Source organism: Cupressus sempervirens, chromosome 5 (assembly GCF_028749045.1).
Source record: "Cupressus sempervirens isolate cs-2001-9-10 chromosome 5, ASM2874904v1, whole genome shotgun sequence".
Taxonomy (NCBI): domain Eukaryota; kingdom Viridiplantae; phylum Streptophyta; class Pinopsida; order Cupressales; family Cupressaceae; genus Cupressus; species Cupressus sempervirens.
This window is the reverse complement of record NC_143122.1, coordinates 404732346-404755441: the sequence shown is the minus strand read 5'-3', so window position 1 is coordinate 404755441 and position 23096 is coordinate 404732346. Positions and strand designations below refer to the sequence as shown.

General features: G+C 36.4%; 1 protein-coding gene across 3 annotated transcripts in view; it reads left to right on the top strand.

Moving 5' to 3' along the window:
- Positions 1 to 355: 355 nt before the first annotated feature.
- Positions 356 to 23096, top strand: part of LOC149556535 (uncharacterized) — an 84078-nt gene continuing 61337 nt past the window's right edge. For 2 of the 3 annotated variants that reach the window (XM_089830840.1, XM_089830841.1), the window contains exon 1: positions 435 to 800. In XM_089830840.1, the coding sequence (XP_089686966.1) occupies positions 689 to 800 (112 nt within the window). In that variant the 5' untranslated portion in view covers positions 435 to 688. Of the gene's footprint in view, positions 801 to 23096 lie in introns of all 3 variants that reach the window. The other variant, XM_089830842.1, reaches the window with a different exon arrangement.

Sequence of the window (23096 nt, the reverse complement as noted above, 5' to 3'; positions counted from 1 at the left end):
ACTAATATTAAAAAAATTAAAAAAATTTAAAAACTAAAATTTAAATCAATTTAAAAAATCAAAGATCAAATGAAAGATCACAACATGAGTTAATGTGAAAATCACAACTAATAAATAGAAAAAGTAAAACAATAGTTAAAAGTAGAGATAACAACTAATAAATATCAAAACTAGAGTTAAAAGTGGAGGGAGATTATTAAAAAATAGCTAATAAATAATTAACGAAAAAGATTTTCAATTTTCCCACAAACTCACAACTTTTCCACTGAACTTACAATTATTCGTCAAAAATTTAATTTTCAGAAACAAAGTTCGCTAAAATATTTACGCTATCTCTTGTACTCCAAACTCCTCCAACCAAATATCTTGGTAATTCATTTTCAGATTTACATTTTATTTTAAACTATTTATAAAACATAGTTCTACGTTGCAGTGTCCTCCTTTTTATCATTAGGCCCGATTGCATTTGAAATGCCTCCTCCGAATCCCTCCCGGGAATAGAAGTTTTTAGAGAGTTCCTGAATGACTAATGAACATGGAAGGCTAATTGCCTGTAGATGCCAATCAAAGAAGATGGTCAATGTATAATACTAACGATGTTATCCCAATTCAGATCATCGAGGCTCAGCTGAATCAAAGATTTTTGCAGCCGGAAGAGGTTCGAACCAGAATTTGGTGGTAAAAGCAAATGGATGGACATAAAGTTGTTGTGGTAGGGCTCATTTCTGACACCCATGGAGTTTTAGATGAGGCAACTGTTCGAGCATTGGAAAGAACCACCGATACCATTATACATGCAGGTCTGAATGTATACTTCCTTAAAAGAAGTTCTACTCTACAAGTAACCCTTTGCAGTATTATTCTGTTTTACTAGATAAAAACAAACGCTGCTAAAAACTTAAACCTAGTGGTGAACCCCGGTGTAAGAGAATCACTCAGAATTTTCTCTTAATCCAGTTGGTTAGAAATTAGAATTGCATGGGCTACATTTTTTGAAGTTCCCAAATATGGATATGCAATACCCATCATGGCCTCTTAGATAATCATATTGTGATAAGTTTTGGTGGAGGGTCTCAACAATTATAACTGCTCTGTGTGACAGATTATGTTCTCAGTGCACTTATGCACATTGTTGGCTGAATATTTTGCAAGTAACAGTTTATGGATCAATTGTATAGTAGTAGTTTCAACTACAGCACCTCAGATAATCTTTCCTTCTTATTAGGGATAAGACTAAGTCTAGGCACTTTAATAAGGGAGAAGACTAAATCTACATACTTGGACAAAATCATAGAAGAATAATGCTGTATAATATCATTAACTAATAAGACAACGCCAATCTTTACATATTCAGCATTGAAGAGTAAATCTTTCTATATACAATAAATTGAATACCAAGCTAAGGAAGTACTTATCTCAATGATTGTTTTAGAAGGTTGATGTATTCCTATAAATGCCCTCAACGGTAACTTCCTGGCACGGATTTCCCCAAATTGTCCTCTCAAAACATCCATATGAAAAGCAACCTATCTGAAAAGAATAATGCTGTATAATATCATTAACTAATAAGACAACGCCAATCTTTACATATTCAGCATTGAAGAGTAAATCTTTCTATATACAATAAATTGAATACCAAGCTAAGGAAGTACTTATCTCAATGATTGTTTTAGAAGGTTGATGTAGTCCTATAAATGCCCTCAACGGTAACTTCCTGGCACGGTTTTCCCCAAATTGTCCTCTCAAAACATCCATATGAAAAGCAACCTATCTGAAATGACTTAGAATCTACATGCAGATCCATTGTCATGCGCAAATAAGCCTTGCATCAAATACCAGTGCCGACCATGATTCCTTGATCCACATATTGTAAGAATATTGCATGTAGACTAGTGAGCCACGCAAATCACTTTCCAACCAAGGTTGATTGTTATGGTTTCTGCAATGTCTAGAACTATCCCAAGATACCCACAACAACACACTCTAAGGTGGCGAGAGAGTCCCTCCTCACAATAACTCTCGCTCCAGGATTGATTGACTACTTAACAATGGTTGGTTGATTGTTTGAAATTGTTTACAATTACTCAATTCGGTTAATGTTTCGCCCAAAAATAAAGATAAACAACAATAACATCAAAATAGAAGCAATAATGAACACTAAGGCACAACTATTTATCCTAGGAAATGTTAATGTTTAGCCCAAACATAAAGCTAAACAACAATAAACAAAAAAAAAACAAAAAAAAAGGCACATAAAGACAACAATTTGTCCTGGGAAAACCCTCCAACCCGAGGGGGGAAACCCAACTACACCAGAAAAATATCTCTTTTAGTAAAATAATAAATGTCCAAGTACAATGCTTTCAATTGAATACAATGCTTATCGCACAAAGCAATCATATATATATTGAATTAAGAGACTATGTGAGGCTGACCGATGCACAAATTTTGATTGCAGATTTGAACACTAATGTCAATGAATTTGAATTGCTCCAGAATCTGTATAAGTTAGTACAAAAATAACAGAGATAACAAAGATGTTCTTTAACTTGAGATACTATCGATCCTTTGGTATACTTGAATTAATTGACTTCAATGCCTTGTTATGTCGGGCAGATCGAGTATACATATTACACAGAGGGGTGTGAGGAGACATGCCCATTCATCGTCATACCGGGTTAATGTTTGTTTATCATACCCGATTATAGTTAGACTTAACACAAGTCTTAAACATGTATAATTGATCATAATGAACTCGATTCATATGCAGCCTGATATTTATATAGATCGATAATGATATTTAAATCAAAGGAATCAGAATAAGTTTCGATCATGGTTGAGATGTGATCTCAAATAATCTGTGTGTGTGTTCATCGGTTCAACTGTATCGATCATATGCAGAATTACATATATTGCCATTATATATATATATGTATGTATATATAACAGTATGTACATCATACTGATATACATATATACATATGTATATATAGATCTGATCACAATCATTGTCAGACCGAAGCTACATGCTTTAACACTCCCTCTTAGCTAGGGAAGACAAAGTGCATATATATAAGTTCTCCTTATTTGAAAAGTGATATCACCTAGATAGTGATATACTTAAGAAAATAGCCTTATGATATTCTTTCCAGTTATGGTGTGTACATAGATATCAAGTCTCATGATATCTACCATAAGAGATCATGGTATATCCATAGATATTATGTCACATAAATGATAATATCCACCATGGTAAAAATGAACATACTAATCTTCTACAGATATCATGCCACATGATATCTATCAACGTATTCTTTTAACTATCATGACTTGTCCATGAATATCAAGTCACATGATATTCATCATGATAGTAATCTAATAATTATAAAGTCATCACCTTATAATATTAGAGTCAACATTTCGTTATAAAAGATTGTCACCTTTTAATAATGTACATAGGGTAGGCCCATAAGTCATAGAGTCACACATATGACAAAAGGGTTTACACTTTAAACATCTTTATTAAAAATAATACAAATTTACAAAGTTGAGACTCAATCTAATAAACTTACATTTCAACCATACCAAGTTTCTTTCTAAAATTATCAACCTTCACTTTAGGAAGAGCCTTGGTGAGAATGTCAACTGTTTGATCTCCTGTATTAATATATTTTGACTGAATAGCTCTTCTTTCCACCATGTCTTTTACGTTGTGGTAAGGGATTTTATATGCTTGGATCTATTATGAAATACCGGATTCATGGATAACTTGATACAACTTTGGTTATCATAGTGAATAATGGTAGGTTTCAAAGGCTCACAGAATAAGCTAGAAAGCAATTTTCGAAGCCACACTGCTTCTCTAGCTCCCATAGCTGTTGTAGTATACTCTGCCTCAATAGAACTCTGAGCAACTGAAGCTTACTTTCTGCAGATTTATGAGATCATAGCTGATCCTAAGCTGAAAAATAATCCTGATGTGCTCTTCCAGTCTTTTACACTTCCGACCCAATCAGAATTAGTATATCCATGTAACTCCAAGCTGGTATTCTCATATTTAAGTTCATACCCAATAGTGCCTTGAAGGTACCTTAATATATGCTTCAAAGCAACAAGATGTATTTCACGAGGTTTACACATGAACTGACTTAATGCATTCATAGCATAGCAAATTTCAAGTCGAGTATTCACAAGATACATCAGAGACCCAATTATCTATCTGTATAAAGTGGGATCAACTATTCTGGATTCAACACTTGCTTCCTTTAGCTTATGTAAGTTGGTCTCCATAGGTGTTGACATAGGTCGGCAGTTCCACATTCCAAATCTTTTCAGAATATCAATAGTATACTTCTTTTGATGTAGAAAGATATTCCTAGACTTCTGACGAACTTCCAATCCAAGGAAGTAATGAAGAATCCTTAAGTCCTTCATGTCAAATTTAGAAGTCAAATCTTTCTTACACTGATTAATAAGATGGTCTTCTCCTATAATCAGAAGGCCATCAACATAAAGAATTAGAATCAACATATCACCTTTAGTTACTTTAAAGTAAAGATTTGGATCAACGTCATTCTTGGTGAATCCAAGACTTGGAGGATATTTATCAATCCTTTCATACTAGGCTCAGGGAGTCTGTTTGAGTCCATATAGAGACTTTTTCAATTTACATACATAGGAGGCAACATCATGAGTCACAAATCCTTCTGGTTGTTCCAAGTATACTTCTTCAATTGCTCCATTTAGAAAACCAATTTTTACATCCATTTGATGAATTTTCCAACCTTTAGCTGCTGCAATGGCTATTACAATTCTAACTGAGATATACCTGGCAACTGGTGCAAAAGTTTCTTCAAAGTCAATTCCTTTCTTTTGAGAGAATCTTCTAGTCAGAAAACGAGCTTTATGTTTTTCAATGCTACCATCTGCAACATACTTAACTTTGAAGAGCCATTTGGATGAAACAACAAATTTTCCTTTAGGTTTAGGAACTATATCCCAAACATCATTTTTTTAGTATGGACTGATACTCTTCCACCATTGCATCTTTCCAAACTTGATTTTTAAGTGCTTTTGAAGCATTAGAAGGTTTAGAGTTTGGAATCTTACACATGAATGCATTGTATGTTAATTTTCAAGGTCTTTTGCTTTCCCTAAATGTCCTTGAAGCTGCTGCAAATTCATATCCTTCCTCTATAATTTTCCTTGCCCAAAGTGGCCTTTTAGAAATATCATCAAGACTCTCTTCTTGAGTCTCTGGAAGGATCTCATTTTCATTTGAAGTCTCTTCAGGGTACTCCCTATGACTCTCAGGAGTAGGAGCCTCTTCTAGGGAACATGATAAGTCATCTGTATCTAGTTCATCTGAAATTTTGGCTTGTTTGAAAGCAATATCTTCTTCAAAGATGACATCTTTGCTGAGTTCTATTTGTTTTTGTCCAAGTATGTAGATTTTGTACCCTTTTACTGTTTCACTAAAACCAATAAGAATTCCTTTTCTTCTAGTAGGTTCTAATTTTGTCCTTTTCTCCTTAGGTACATGAACATACATAGGACATCCAAATATCCTTAAGTGGCTAATATCAGGTTTCATTCCTGAAAATGCTTCTTCAGGAGTTTTGTTGTTCAAATGTGAGTGAGGACATCTATTCTTAATATAGACTATTGTATTAGATGCTTCAGCCCAAAATGACATGCTCAAGTTTTGATCATATATCAAAGCCCTAGCAGCTTCTACATTGGTTTTATTTTTCCTTTCAACAACTCCATTTTGTTGAAGATTGTAGGGAATTGTAAACTCCCTCTTAATCTCAACAAGTTTGCATAATTCTTTAAATATTTTAGAATTGTATTCTTTCCCATTATCTGTTCTTAGAATTTTAATTTTTTTTAAATTTAGAAAGAATCTCTTTAGATTCTTTGCACTTAAGGAAGTATATCCATGTCTTCTTTGAAAAATCAACAAATATCACATAGTACAAGAACCCTCCTATAGATGGCGTAGACATGGGTCCACATAGGTCGGAGTGCACTAGTTCTAACACATCTTTAGTTTTGCTCAAACTATGAAGAAATGACTTTTTAGTGTTTTTCCCCAAAGCACAACCTTTGCAAGTTTCATTGTGAATTTGACTTAATTTGGGCATTCTAGTTACCAACTTCTTCATAGATGTTAGAGCACGAAAGTTGATATGACCTAATCTTCTATGCTAGATTTCATTTGACTCTGAAGTCTCATGAACAAGTGCAAGATTTGTCTTAACGCAAAGCTCATATAATAGTACTTCTATTGTTTGAGCCTTCTTTATAGTTGAATTCTTAGCCCATGCTAGCACTTTGCCTTCCATGAAAGTAATTCTATAACCATCATCTTCAAGTGCTGGTATAGATATTAAATTCCTTTTAATACCTGGTACATATAGAACTCCAAAAAGCTGAATGGATTTTCCAGATTTTAATTTGATAGTGCAAGTCCCAATTCCTTTTACAGAATGTGCAGAATCATCCCCAATTGTAAGTTCTTCATCTGTTTCTATTTGCATGCTTTCTAGGTTATCTTGATATCCAGTGATGTGTCTTGAAGATCCACTGTCAATTATCCAAGTGTTGGACTTGGTTGATGTTTGATTAGACAAGGCTGAGTAGAAGGCATATTGTTCAAAATCTTGACCTTTGATTGGTTTATCAGTTTTGACAAATGATGCTTGAAGTTTTCGTTGATCAGGATAATTTAGTGCATAATGTCCATATTGATCACATCTGAAACATTGAATTTTGGACAAGTCTTTCTTTTGTTTTGACTGTCCTTTTTCGTGAAAGTTTCTTTTCCTTTTGGTGCTCTTCTTCTTACCCTTCTTATGAGAGTTGGTGTTGAGAACATGAATGTCTTCATCTAAGGTTTTATGTTTTCCTTTAATCATTAATCTCGACTCTTCTTGAAGACAATCAGATCTTAATCTATCTAGTTTTGGGATTTTAGATCTTGCACTTATACCTTGTACAAAGGACTCCCAAGAATTTGGTAGTCCTCCTAACACTATTAGGGATAATTCTTGGTTGTCAATCTCATAACTGACTGCAAATAATTGATCTCTCAATTCTGTGATTCTCACGAAGAAGGCATTTACTGTTTCTCCTTTATTCATGTTGATATTATTCATTTGTTTTTTAAGAGCAGGTTTTCTACCAGAGTTATTTACTATGAATGCATTTTCAGGAGCTTTAAACATGTGATATGCTGTTGCATGTTTTGCCACAATAGGCACTATGTGATCTCGAACGACATCCACGATTATCTTCATGGCCTTCTCATTATTTTCGATCCATAGAGTTTTCTCTGGATCATCTTTAGGTTCTTCCTTTTCTTCTTTTACAAAGGAATCTAATTTGTTCTCTTTTAATAGCATCATTATACAAAGTTTCCAGGATTCGAAGTTATCAGCACTTGTAAGGTGGTGTTTGAATTTTAACATGTTTGTCATCTTGAAGAGTAATGAGAGTCTGCAACTTAATGTGAAATCTGATCCCTTTAAATTTAATGAGATCTCTCCTTAACAAGGCTCTGATACCATGTAAAGTTTCTTACCAGATTTCAATGTGAGGTTGACTGATGCACAATTTTGATTGCAGATTTGAACACTGATGTCAATGAATTTGAATTGTTCCAGAATCTGTATAAGTTAGTACAAAAATAACAGAGATAACAAAGATGTTCTTTAACTTGAGATGCTAGCGATCCTTTGATCTACTTGCATTAATTGATTTCGATGCCTTGTTATGTCGGGCAGATCGAGTACACATATTACACGGAGGGGTGTGAGGGTGAATGGGCATGTCTCCAAATTCACCGTCATACCGGTTCAATGTTTGTTTATCATACCTGATTACAGTGATACTTAACACAAGTCTTAAACATGTATAACTGATCATAATGAACTCGATTCATATGCAACCTGATATTTATATAGATCGAAAATGATCTTTATTTCAAAGGAATCAGAATAAGTTTCAATCATGGCTGAATGTGATCTCAGAAAATATATATATGTTCATCGGTTCAACTGTATCAATCATATGCAGAATTACATATACTGCCATTATATATATATATATATATATATATATATATATAACAGTATGTACATCATACTGGTATACATATATACATATGTATATATAGATCTGATCACAGTCATTGTCAGACCGAAGCTACATGCTTTAACAATATCATAACTAAAGGTCTTTTCATTTACCAAATGCGAGTCTCTTCATATTTCTAAATGCATGTCACTTGTCCCTTCGTATAATAAAATGTTAGATATTTAGAGTGGGACACCTAGCACATCTTGGATGACATGTCGTGCTCACTTGGAAATATCATCATAAATATCTTGTTTAGCTGCTGATGCAATACAAAGGCATTTTCTCAATTTCAACATATAGCAATATCAGAGATAAAGATCTCTTGCAACTATAATCTTCAACATTCCCTCTTAGCAACAAAGATATCTTTAGTATGGTAGGTACACCTAGCTGCAACCAAAAATGTCAATAACTGGAGGGAACTCTGCTATTAACTCTGAAACTATCTGTGTTGGTAATGAATTCTTTACGTAGAATTCTAAGCACCACTCTTAATACCCAAAAGTGTGTGGAAAGGAGAACCTCTTTCAGTTTATCACCAGTATTTGGCTCATCAAAGGCAATGTGAGATCTCGACCCTCTCAGCTTGATGACAGTGTTCATCATGAGGACCCTACAGAATCCAACAATGAGAATGCACTATTTATAAGAAAATATAAGCCTTTGATTTTAGTCATCTGGGGGAATGCAATCGGTTAGGCTACCAGCATAGATGCAGGGCTGCAGACAAACTCAAAGGGTCATGTGGGTGATTCTTAGGCTTCCAACACCGAATCAAAGGACACGGGCTAACTCTCACTCGAAATATGGAATATACCAGACAAATAATAAAAGCTAAGGGACATTCAGACTGGACAAAACCTTGCAACTAGGATATTAGAGAAGGAAGAGAATCAAAATAGGACAGTAAGGAGGTGCTGCAATGGAACATAAAAGAAGGATCTTAAACAAATGTAATACCAAAAATTGAGAAAAATGGCAAAGATATATATATATATATATATATATATATATTTATGAGAGTGAATACAAGCATGAATACCATTCTGAAGGTCTGCAGAAGAGAATCTAAAATAAAGTGACGGGAGGGTTAGTATTCCCCAAAGATTAAAGCCAACAGCAGAAAACCACCCAGATTAAAATACCAGAGGGTAATCCTTGATCAAGATTAATTCAACAATATTTCAATCAAATTCTAAGGATAATTTTGCAAAAAGCCTTAGCCATTTGCTAGTAGACAACTAGCATATCACTTTTATATTATATTAACTGGTCCTAGAACAGAGCTATACAAAGGATCAAAAAACCAAAAGTCTTCAGAGTCTGTAGTTTTAGACCAGCATTACCATAGAACCATCCTAGTTAAAGATGAAAGAAGCGATAATGCTTTTAACAGAAGTCCTAATATTCCCCTCTTGCCACCTGTCTATAGTCCTACTCAAACCATATTAGAGACATTTACATACATTTTATATAAAGCATTTTCAAAAAGACATCCACCTAGGGAATTGCCCATTTAATGCACTGCAATACCCTTGCCTTTCCCTTTGACAACCATCCTTCTAGTGCTGGGGCCTTCGTCTGCCTTCCACTTGCTCAAACTCATCTGTTTGTCTTCCTCCAGAATCACCACATCCTCGTCCTCTTCCTCATCACTTTCATCCAGCGCTATGCAAGAGATGTTAGCCCATTCCATTACTTTCTCAAAACCCTCTATGCCTTCTTCCTTCAAATAGAGAGCAAACCAGTTCCAACAAGAAGGCCTCTTGACATGAATTCTGATAACAGAGCTGTCTGCGAGTGCTTCCCAATTTTTGACCCACAAATGGGGTATTTAGGAATGGCCCTACCATCAATATCAATCTTGTCGTAATTCCTAGCTTTCACAATCATCAGTCCCTAGTCGATATTTCTCAGAACCACATCAATGTCAACCAAAATGGTTTTCTTGAAAACAATCTCACACAAATCCTTTACTAAGGGCTTTTTTCCATTTGAAAAACATAGCAACAACTAAGAACATTGCTGCTATGTCCGAATTTACACTCGTCCTATCAATATTTTCAAGATATGCTGTTCCAAGAACTTTTTTAATAGCATCCACAACAAGAGAGTGTGGCAAGGTTAAAATACCTCTGAGATGATCATCTTTGACAATATCCGAGACCTCCGTTTGCCTCTTTTTCCCCTTCAATTTCACTGGAGTATCCATTATGCTTCCGCAACGCTTCCTGGTTTAATCTTTCACCTCTGCTTGACTGAAATTGTTGGGAAGCCCAACATCCCTTAACTTTACTTTAAAGTACTTCCTCGCAGCCCGAGCATTGAAGTGATGATGACCCATAAATGCTGTGTTAATGTATAGATTATTAAAGAGTTATTGATAACTTATATTCATATTTAATATATATATGTATTCGTGTATATATATATATATATATATATATATATATATATATATATATATATATATATATATATATATATATACTATGTTGAATTAAGTTATGGATTCCTATCAAACTTCATATAATACCAAAGCAATATATATTAAGCGGCAAAGAAATATATATCAACCGGTGGTTATAAAGTCATTTATCGACTTAGTCTTATTAAATAATGCTGGTCAGTCACGCGGATAGACGTGACTCAAATATGAGTCATGACTATCGGTCGTGACTCTTGTATTACAGGAGTCTGCTGTATTTATATCTTCTCCTGTCCTGTTTCAGCTGCACGGTGAACACATACATATACAAGTCTTCTAAGTTCAGCAGAGCAGATATTATTCCTTCTCATCCCTTCAATATATTTTGCAGAGTACAGAGTCTTCATATAATTCCAGTTTATATCACTGTCAATAATACTAGTATAAAATCTGATACTTTAACATGGTATCAGAGCAGGCTTATTATTAAATAAACAGAGAGCAATCCTGATATCAGATTTTAAACAAATATTATTTGGAAAAAATAAAAATGGTGAATGGCATGAGGCTGTAGGACAGATTAGAAGGGGATTTAGATTTTGTAGGTTGGAAGCTTCGACTGAAACTCTTACTAAAAGAACATGGCCTAAATAAATTTATTGAAAAATCTGATTCATCACCTAAGGGAAATGATGAAAAATGGGAGAGTGACAACAACAAAGCTACGAAATTATTGTGGATGGTGTTAAAACTCATCTACTCCCTGTAATTGCAGAACTGGACACTGCATATGAGATGTACAATGCTCTTGAAAATATGTTTGAGATTAACAATGTTGTTTGGATTATTACATTAAAAGACAAATTGTCAAATATTAAAATGAATAAAGGAGAGAAATTTTTTTCTTACTTCATAAGAATAACTGAACTTTGAAATCAACTCTGTGAAGATCCTTACCACAAGGTCTCTGGAGACAATACTAAACTATGGAGATTCCTTCTATTTTCTATAATTTACTTGTCAATCATATGAGGAGGAAAAAATGTAATTTTTAAGACAACCAATTCAATGATAAGTGGTAATACCAACAGTATAGATTTATAACAGAATAGCTAACTCCTTTCAGTAATAATAAATCTGATACACACCAATCAGTTGTGAAGAGTAAATGAAAATATTCAAGAAATGTCAAAACCTGGAGTTCGACCAATATTTTTTGAATTCCGCTCCCGGTCCACCAATTGCTATGGCTCTGTGCAAACACTTTCTTCTGTCATCTGAAGTTCGAGCTAGCCCTACTGTCGGCGGTTTTCTTGCTGGGTCGAATTTGCGTCTCAAATTGATCCCTACTCGTTCAAAGGAAGGTTGCCCAAAGTTTTGTCTTGGTCGGTTTCCAATCTAACCCGAGTTTCTGCACACGCTATCATTCTCGCAATTTTCTTCAAAGGTTTTTCCAAACTTCGTGCAAGCGACAGTAATGGCCGCGGGTGTTTGAAAAAATATCGCCGAAATTAAAAAAATATACTTCTGCCCGTCGTTATTTCTATATCTTCATTTCGTGGGTTTTTACCATTCGGATTTGTAACTCCAATATAATTTCCCCTTCCGACCTGCCCTTGCGATTTGCTCGGCTAAGCACAAATCGACCCTTCTTGGATTGAGCCTGTTTGAATTCGGCTAAGACTGGGTAATGTTCCCAACTGGCCTGGAGAATTTACCAATGCGCCATTATTTGTTTCCCTTCAAATTCCTCCAATCTTGCCACAGTTTATTTCCTTCTGACTGACCCTTTAGTGATCAACAAATTGCATAAATTGGCCTTAGGCCACAGATCTCTGTCCAGGTGAAATGACTGTGATATCACTTCCCGTTTGCAATAATTCGGGCGATATTCCACACCCTCAAAATTGCTTATCAATGGGAGTTTTCGTTCCCAAAGATAATCTGAGAATTTGCAGACCTAATGACTACAAATTGCTCCAAGAAGAATTAAAGTCGAATCCACAAAACTGCCCTCCCTTGGGTGCCTCTTGTCCTCTATTTATTTACTTTTTTGAGAAGTTGCTGGAAGCTTCCAGATTAACTTATTATAATAACTTATTATTATTAATTAATTTTATAAAATTAAATAAATAACTTTATAAAGTTATACAAGAATGTAATCATCTGTCAACAGAATGACTCTCTTTCCAAATCACTTGCCTACGAGAGTTAATGATAGGCAAATCCCCGGTGAAAATTATGTCATGACTACAAATTGCTCCAAGAAGAATTAAAGTCGAATCCACAAAACTGCCCTCCCTTGGGTGCCTCTTGTCCTCTATTTATTTACTTTTTTGAGAAGTCACTGGAAGCTTCCAGAACAACTTATTATAATAACTTATTATTAATTAACTTTATAAAATTAAATAAATAACTTTATAAAGTTAAAGTACAAGAATGTAATCATCTGTCAACAGAATGACTCTCTTTCCAAATCACTTGCCTACGAGAGTCAATGATAGGCAAATCCTCGGTGAAAATTATGTCACTAGAAAGGGGACATGACAGTCTGCCCTTCCTAAAATTGCTTGTCCTCAAGCAATCTCAAAGCTGGATGCTGCAAAACTGTTTCATTTTCCCAAGTGGCATCTTCAACTGGAAGATCTTTCCATTTAACCAAATACTCTCTGATTACCCTTCTGCGGAGCTGTTTTTCCCTACTTTCCAAAATGAATTCCGGCACTAAGATCAGTTTTCCTTCATCATCCAAAGGGGGTAATACTGTAGAAGGTACCACATTCTGTCCCAGGGCCTTTTTGAGGCGTGACACATGGAACACATTATACACTTTGCTATCTGCTGGAAGCTCAAGCTCATAAGCTAATTCCCCTATTCGTCTGGTGATCTTGAAAGGCCCATAATATCTAGGCTTAAGCTTTTCTGACCCACTTCTTTTAAGAGTGGATTGCCGAAAGGGTTGAAGCATGAGGTAAACCATGTCACCAACCTCAAAGCTTCGCTCAATCCTTTTTTGATCTGCATATTGCTTATATTGATTATGTGCTCAAGCGATATTATCCCGAAGAGTTCTAATAATGTCTTTACTCTCTTGAATCAAATCCCCGGCATGTGGAACCCGGACATTCCCCATCAACAAATCAGTAAAGCTTGGTGCATCATACCCATATAATGCTCGGAAAGGTGTCATCTGAATTGACATGTGAAAAGTGGTATTGTAACAATATTCACACAAATAAATCCATCTTACCCATGCCTTCTGCTGATCAGCCACGTAATTCCTCAAGTAGCCTTCCACCCACTTGTTTACTATCTTCGTCTGTCCATCAGTTTGTGGGTGATAACTAGTACTGGGTGTGAGCTCAATGCCATATAATCGAAACACCTCCTTCCAGAAATGACTCAAAAATCTGCTATCCCTGTCACTGACAATATTACAGGGTATCCCATGTAATCTGAGAACTTCTCTGAAGAATACCTTAGCTACCTATACTGCTGTATAAGTTGTGGTGATGGGAAAGAAGTGGGCATATTTCGTGAGTCTATCCACCACCACATAAATACAAGCGCATCCCTGAGCCTTGGGCAATCTTGTAATGAAATCCATGTATATGCATTCCCACTTCTGTCTCGGAATGGGAAGTGGCTGTAAGAGTCCTGCTGGAAAGGTGTGCTCCTGTTTATTCTGTTGACAAACGGAACACTCACGAACATACTGCAGCACATCCTTCTTGAGTCCTTTCCATGTAAATCGTTCCTGCACCTGTCTATAGGTTTTAAAGTACCCAGGATGACCAGCTATGGGTGAATCATGAAGAGCCTGCATAATAGACCGTTTCACCTTCGATCCTAGGACTAAAAAGATCCTACTCTTGTAAATGATCAAGTCATCCACAAGTGAATACTTGGTATCAACAATTGTTCCATCAATTATCCCAGATGCCCAAGAGTCTTTAGCATACTCTGCAATAATCAAATGCTTCCAATCCTCAGAGATCTCAATCATCGTACTAAGACGCGGCCTGCGTGACAAGGCGTCTGCTACCACATTCTGAGTGCCCTTAACATATGATATATCAAAGTCATATGCCTGTAGCTTACTCACCCATTTCTGCTGTCTATCATTGAGATCTCTCTGCCCAAGGAAATGTCTCAAACTGTTGTGGTCAATTTTTATATAAAACTTACCACCTACTAAATACTGCCTGAACTTAGCTAATGCATGCATGATAGCTAACATCTCCTTGTCATAAATGCTGAATGTTCTCTCTGACCCACGGAGTTTCCTGCTCTCATATGCAATAGGGTGTTTGTCCTGCATCAAAACAGCCCCAATACCATCTCCTGAGGCATCACACTAAAGTTCAAATGGCTTCGAAAAATCGGGCAATGCTAGTACCGGGCATGAAGTCATGATCTCTTTAAATTTGTCAAAACAAGCCTGTGCCTTTGCTGTCCAAACAAAAGCTCCCTTTTTGAGCAAATCTATCATAGGAGCCGCATGTCGCGAATATCCGCAAACAAATCTGCGATAGAAGCCACATAAACCAAGGAATCCTCTCAGTTGGGTCAGGTTCTCAGGAATAGGCCACTCCACAATAGCACGGATCTTATCAGGATCCGTCCGTACTCCTTCTCTACTGATAATATGACCTAAGTATAATAATTCAGTCATACCCAGATCACATTTGGACTCTTTGGCATACAAGGACTCTGCTTGCAAGGTATTCAATACTGTCTCTAAATGCTCCGTATGCTCACGCCATGTTCGACTATATACCAAGATATCGTCAAAGAAAACCAACACAAATTTCCTCAGCTGATGATGGAAGACCTTATTCATGGTGGATTGGAAAGTAGCTGGTGCATTGGTCAACCTGAATGGCATCACTACAAACTCAAAGTGTCCACAATGACATCTGAAGGCAGTCTTCTCTATGTCTTGTTCTCTGACTCTAATCTGGTGGTAACTCGATCTCAAGTCTATCTTACTGAAGTAGCATGCCCCATGTAGTTCATCTATTAGCTCATCAATCTGTAGAATAGGATATCTATTCTTAATGGTCTTCTTATTCAACATTCTGTAATCAATGCACATCCGTAGAGAACCATCTTTCTTTTTTACCAAAACTACTGAAGAAGCAAAAGGAGACTTACTAGGTCTAATGTGTCCCATTGCAAGAAGCTCCTTGATGGTTTTTTCTATTTCGTCTTTGAGCCTCTTTGGATGTTTGTAGGGAGTGATCATAACTGGTTTAGCACCTTCTTCTAATTCGATGATGTGTTCAATCCCTCTATCAGGTGGTGTTCCAGGTGGAATATCGCTGAATACCTTATTATACTTTTCCCTCAATATCTGGATGTCTGGATGGCATTCCGTCTTTTGTTGTTCCTCCTTTGTAGGCATGAGAGTACACACGGTTGCCCATTCAATATCGTTATGCCTTACCAACCTTTCCAATCTTCTAAGAGAAATAGTTCGGATATCACTATTCCTGATAGCTCTTAATACATGCTGCTTCCCATCTACCTCAAACTTGATCTCCATGTCCTTGAGACGGAAAATAACTTCGCCCAATAAACGTAACCATGCCATACCCAAAACGATATCCAAGTCGCCCATATTGACCACATGGTAATCTGCTTTGAACTCATAATTATTCAGGCGTAAGGGCATGTCTCTAACCATCCTGTTACACTTAAGAGTGTAACCATTAGCAACCTGTACTCGGAGACCCTCAAACTCCTCTGTTTTGATTCCACGGCGCTCAACCAATCGTGCATCAATGAAGTTGTGTGTGGCACCTGTATCCACCAATGTGATCACCTTCTGTCCTGCTAGAACACCACGTAACCTAAAAGATCCCTCCTACTGAATACTAGACAAATGCCCCTGCTGTCAATGTAGCTCAATTTCTTCCTTTTGTTCTGAATTTCCTGCTTCTCCTTCAGGTTCTGAACTACTGTGATCATCCTCATTTGCTGCGCTGTCGGAATCTGACCCTTCGTAATATGCCCACATAACTCTGTTGGCCTTTCCTTTAGGTCTCAGAGGACAATCATGGTCCTTGTCATATGGGCCTTTGCAATAGAAGCATAGTTTCTTTCGGCGCAAATCATTTAATGCTTCAGCATCCAAGGGTGATTTTCCTTTGGTTTCAATACTCTTCCCTTTATTCTTATCAAACTTCTTATTGTCTCTGAAAAAAGTAGTACTCTTGGAAGTGAACCTACTAGAAGATGTCGTTAGCTCCATACTTCGTGCTTTCCTCATGGCCTCCTGAAGTGTTGGGGGATCAAATGCTTTAATCCACCCCTTAAGGGGTTTGGACAATCCCTCTGTGAATAGGATAACCAACCGTCTCTCAGATACATCCTGTACCATAACTGACAACCTCTGAAATTCACTAATATAAACCTCCAAATGGCCCGACTGTCTTAACTGAGCGAGGTCACGAAAATAAATTTCCGGATCCTTTTTATCAAAACGTTCAACCAACCTATCCACAAAGTCCTGGTAAGATGTCACTTGGTTGTGTTGCAACGTAACCATCCCGTGTGACCACCAATCATGAGCTGCTCCTTCCAAATGCAAGGTGGCATATGTGATGGCATCTATCTCTGACATAGGCCTCAATGCCAGGAATGTATCCAACTTATGAACCCAAGCCTGTGCTGTCATCTGACCACTACCATCGAAAGATGGTAAAGTGAGTTTGCTAACAGCTCGCTGCAACTCACTATCATGACCTTCTCTTGACCTCCTATTCTGTCGGCTGCTCCTCATATGCTCTCTCCTTTGGTTCAGATAACGATCAAAGTTCAATAGTTCACGCACATGGGGGGGTAATGCTCGCCATTCAGTAGTAGCAGCTCTGAGATCATCTTGAAAATCATCTGGCAATTCGTCTTTGCCTATCTCCTGAGCCTCCTCCCTTAGGAAAGTGGGACGAGTAGGCCTATTTGCTGTCCATGATCTGCGCCTAGGAGCACCCTGTGAGCCTGCCACACTTCTATTATCATGATTAGGTGTACCTCTACCTTGTTCCTGAATTCTGGGCTGAACAACTCTCTCCATTATGGTAGTCAAAGCTTGTAGTGACTGAGCTATTTCCTGCTGTCCGGTACTCATGATTCTGTAAAACTCTCTGGTTTCATCGTCATCAACTCTGGGAAATCTAGGTGGACTCTGTAACTGTCTTTCACCCATATTTCTGCCCTTAAGTATTGTTCTCCTGCGAATATAATGTCTGGAATATGGTTGCATAAAATGTTCTACCCAACAGGATGGCAGGAATACTGCTCTGATACCACTGTGAAGATCCTTACCACAAGGTCTCTCTGGAGACAATACTAAACTATGGAGATTCCTTCTATTTTCTATAATTTAGTTGTCAATCATATGAGGAGAAAAAAATGTAATTTTTAAGACAACCAATTCAATGATAAGTGGTAATACCAACATTATAGATTTATAACAGAATAGCTAACTCCTTTCAGTAATAATAAATCTGATACACACCAATCAGTTGTGAAGAGTAAATGAAAATATTCAAGAAATGTCAAAACCTGGAGTTCGACCAATATTTTTTGAATTCCGCTCCCGGTCCATCAATTGCTATGGCTCTGTGCAAACACTTTCTTCTGTCATCTGAAGTTCGAGCTAGCCCTACTGTCGGCGGTTTTCTTGTTGGGTCGAATTTGCGTCTCAGATTGATCCCTACTCGTTCAAAGGAAGGTCGCCCAAAGTTTTGTCTTGGTCGGTTCCCAATCTAACCCGAGTTTCTGCACACGCTATCATTCCCGCGATTTTCTTCAGAGGTTTTTCCAGACTTTGTGCAAGTGACAGTAATGGCCGCAGGTGTTTGAAAAAATATCGCTGAAATTAAAAAAATATACTTCTGCCCGTCGTTATTTCTATATCTTCATTTCGTGGGTTTTTACCATTCGGATTTGTAACTCCAATATAATTTCCCCTTCCAACCTGCCCTTGCGATTTGCTCAGCTAAGCATAAATCGACCCTTCTTGGACTGAGCCTGTCTGAATTCGGCTAAGACTGGGTAATGTTCCCAACTGGCCTGGAGAATTTACCAATGCACCATTATTTGTTTCCCTTCAAATTCCTCCAATCCTGCCATAGTTTATTTCCTTTTGACTGACCCTTCAGTGATCAACAAATTGCATAAATTGGCCTTAGGCCATAGATCTCTGTCCAGGTGAAATGACTGTGATATCACTTCCCGTTTGCAATAATTCGGGCGATATTCCACACCTTCAAAATTGCTTATCAATGGGAGTTTTCGTTCCCAAAGATAATTTGAGAATTTGCAGACCAAATGACTACAAATTGCTCCAAGAAGAATTAAAGTCGAATCCACAAAACTGCCCTCCCCTGGGTGCCTCTTGTCCTCTATTTATTTACTTTTTTGAGAAGTCGCTGGAAGCTTCCAGAACAACTTATTATAATAACTTATTATTATTAATTAACTTTATAAAATTAAATAAATAACTTTATAAAGTTAAAGTACAAGAATGTAATCATCTGTCAACATAATGACTCTCTTTCCAAATCACTTGCCTACGAGAGTCAATGATAGGCAAATCCCCGGTGAAAATTATGTCACTAGAAAGGGGACATGACAAACTCTCATCCATAGGACACATCTGTGATGGAAAGGAGTTAACAATAATGGCTCTTAAAGGTCTTCCATCATCTTGGGATAAGTTTAGACAAGGGGTATGCTCTTGGTCAAAACTACTTAAATTTGAAAGACTTAAAGCTGATTGTATACAAGAAGAGTGTATGCAAATAGCTCGAGGTCAAACTGCTTCCTCTTCCAAAGGAGATTTACAAGTTCTTTCAACTCAAGTAAATAAGAAGAAAAGAAAATTCAAGGGAAAAAGGAAGCCACCAAATTTCTCCAAAATGCAATGTTATAGGTGTGATAAAATTGGACATCCAGCATCTAGATGCCCTGATAGAGTTAAGCCTTAAGCTACTTTTGCAACCACTCAAAACTCTAAAGAAAATTTTGAACACAATGCCTTCTATTCAGCACTCTCCAGTGAAGCATCAAACAGATCAAGTACATGGGTAATTGATAGCGGAGCCTCTCGACATATCATAGGTTTTAAAGGACAGCTGGAATCTTTACAAGAAGACTATGTCGATGAAGTAACCATTGGAGATGATACAAACTAACCTGTAATGGGAATAGGAACATGTACTATTCATCTAAAAGCAAGGAAAACAATTGAACTTACTAAGGTACTATATGTACCTGGCATAAAAAGGAACTTGCTTTCTATCTCTGCTCTTGAAGGTGAAGGACTTAGAATTACATTTATAGAAGGAAAGGTCTTAGCTTGGCCTAAGAATTCCAACATTAAAAATGCATACAAAATTGGCTCTAGACATGGATGTCTTTATCAGATTAACTCTGTCTCTCATTCAGCTCTAATTCATGACTCCTTCAAAGCAAATGAAATTTGGCATAGAAGATTAGGTCATCTTCATTTTCGAGGATTATCTTCTATAGGAAAAATGGTAACAGGTATACCTAAACTTAATCCATATCATGAAGGAACTTGTAAAGGTGTGCCCTAGGGAAGAATATCAAAACTACATTCCATAATAGTCAAACCAAATCCAAAGATATTCTAGAACTTATCTATTCAGACTTATGTGGCCATATGTTAGTTCCATCTCTAGGAGGTTCTCTATACTACATCATATTTGTCGATGATTTCTCTAGAAAGACATGGATCTATTTTCTTAAAAGTAAAGAATCTGAGGAAATGCTGACCAAATTTAAAGAGTTTAAAGCCCTTGTAGAAAACCTTTCTGGAAATAAAATAAAAGTATTAAGAATAGACAGTGGTAAAGAATACATTTATGATATATTTATAGATTATTGTAAAACTGTTGGGATCAAGAGGGAGTGTTCTGTTCCTTATAATCCCCAACAAAATGGAATAGTTGAGAGAAAGAATAGATCTATAGTTCATTCTGTTAAAGCAATGCTTCATGATCAAAATCTTGAAACCTTTCTTTGGGGTGAAGCTTCAAACATTGTTGGTTACCTTCAAAATAGGTGTCCCCACTCTTATCTTGAATTTAAGATCCCTGAAGAGGTATTTACTGAAAAGAAACCTGATCTTAAACACTTAAGAATTTTTGGTTGTCCTGTCTATGTACATATTCCTAAAGAAAAGAGAACCAAACTAGAACCTTCAGGAAAGAAAGGAATCTTTGTAGGTTATAGTGAAACTTCAAAAGCATATCGCATCTATATCCCTAGACAAGGAATATTGAACTAAGTCGAGATGTAATATTTGATGAAGATATGGCCTACAAAAGATCTAAAGATGAATCAAATTCAGAAGAAACTCTAAAAGAACAAAACTCTGAAAATGAGAGGGAGTCTCTAATGGAGGAAGATAAATCAATTGAACCCATGGACATTACTCACACCTCCGAGGAAAAGAAAAGACCTCTATGGGCTAGAAAGTTAATTGAAGAAAACAATTCCATTCCTTCAGATTTCATTAGGGAGAGGAAACGTCCTAATATATACTCAAATTACATTGCATTAATGAGTGAAATCTCCAAATCTGAACCATCTAATGTAAAAGAAGCTATTAAACATCAACATTGGAAAGATGCCATGACAGAAGAATATAACTCCATACTTAAAAATGATGTTTGGGATATTGTTCCTAGACCCAAAAATAAATCAATTGTCTCCTCAAAATGGCTATTTAAAATTAAACATGCTGCAGATGGAAGCATTGACAAGTACAAGGCAAGGTTTGTTGCTAGAGGATTTTCCCAAAAGGAAGGAATAGACTATGAGGAAACTTTTGCTTCAGTAGCCAGATATACCTCAGTCAGAACTGTTTTAGCCATTGCTGCATCCAAGGGATGGAAAATTCATCAAATGGATGTAAAGACTGCATTTTTGAATGGTGTCATAAAAGAGGAAGTTTATCTTGAACAACTAGAAGGATTTGAAGTTCACAATAAACAATCACATGTATGCAAATTGAAAAAGTCATGATATGGATTGAAACAAGCTCCCCGAGCTTGGTATGAATGGATAGATCAGCATCTAACTAAACTTGACTTCTCTAAAAACATTGCATATCCAAATTTATATTACAAAGTAATACAGGGGGATATGTTAATCATGGTTTTATATGTTGATGATCTTTTGATTACAAGAGAAGATTGTCTACTCGAAAAATTAAACAAGATCTCATATCTGAATTTGAAATGAAAGATCTAGGAATACTACACTATTTCTTGGGACTAGAAGTATGGCAACATTCAAAGGGAATCTTCCTAAATCAAGGCACTCTAGATCTACTTATCAAATTTGGCATGTTGGATTGCAAGGCAGTGAAAACTCCTATGGAAACAAACCTTCTGAAACTAAAAGGAGCAACTAAAGATTCTGAAAGTGTTGATCCTACTCTATATTGACAGATAATTGGTTCCCTAATGTATTTGGTGAACACAAGACCTGACATTTGTTATTTGTAAATGTTCTCAATTAGGTCATGTGCAAACCTAAACAAACTCATTTAGTAGCAGCAAAACACATTCTCAGGTATCTCAGTGGTACTATTGGATATGGTCTCAAATACACTAAAACTGAATTAAATTTAAAGGGATATACAGATTCAGATTGGGTAGGAAATTTAGAAAATCGTAAGAGCACTTCTAGATGTTGTTTTACTTTGGGCTCAACAATGATATCTTGGTTTAGTTGGAAACAGTCTTCAGTAGCACAGAGTTCTACAGAAGCCGAGTACATAGCTGCATCCATGGGAGCAAGAGACGTTGTATGGTTTTGGATTATTTGGGAAGCTACTTCCACCTACTACTATTTATTGTGATAATTAGAGCTGCATCAAGCTATCTCTTAAGCTTGTGTTTCACAATAGATCAAAGCACATCGAGATACCTTACCACTATGTTTGAGACATGGTTGAGAAGAATGTAATCAAGTTGGAATATATTAGTACAGAGGATCAAATTGCAGACACTCTTACCAAACCACTTGCTAAAACTAAAGTGGAACATTTTCGCAAAGAACTTGGTATGATTGTAAAATCTGAGGACATGTCTCAGAGAAATTTATTATTGTACATTTTTTTAATATATTATAAACAAAACTTGTGTTAATTTTTAAGAAGTGACAACTTCAAAAGGATTTCACTTGTATCAGGAGAAGTTGTTGTAAAGTGACGTCCTTACAATAACTTGTAGCATGACTCAATTTTAAGTGTTTCATGCAAGGGCTTTATCTTGAAAATCAACAACTAGGCGGTTGATATCATTAATTTGATTATCTACAAGTTGTTTGTATAGATATATTCTCGGTACTTGGTGTATATCTTGCCCTGATATTATGATAGGCCATTACCACATTGAGTATTTGGTGATCATCATTAAGTTGATGTTTCTGATAGGCCATTGCTCTTGAGAGATTGGTGAATATCATGAAATTGATATTTTGA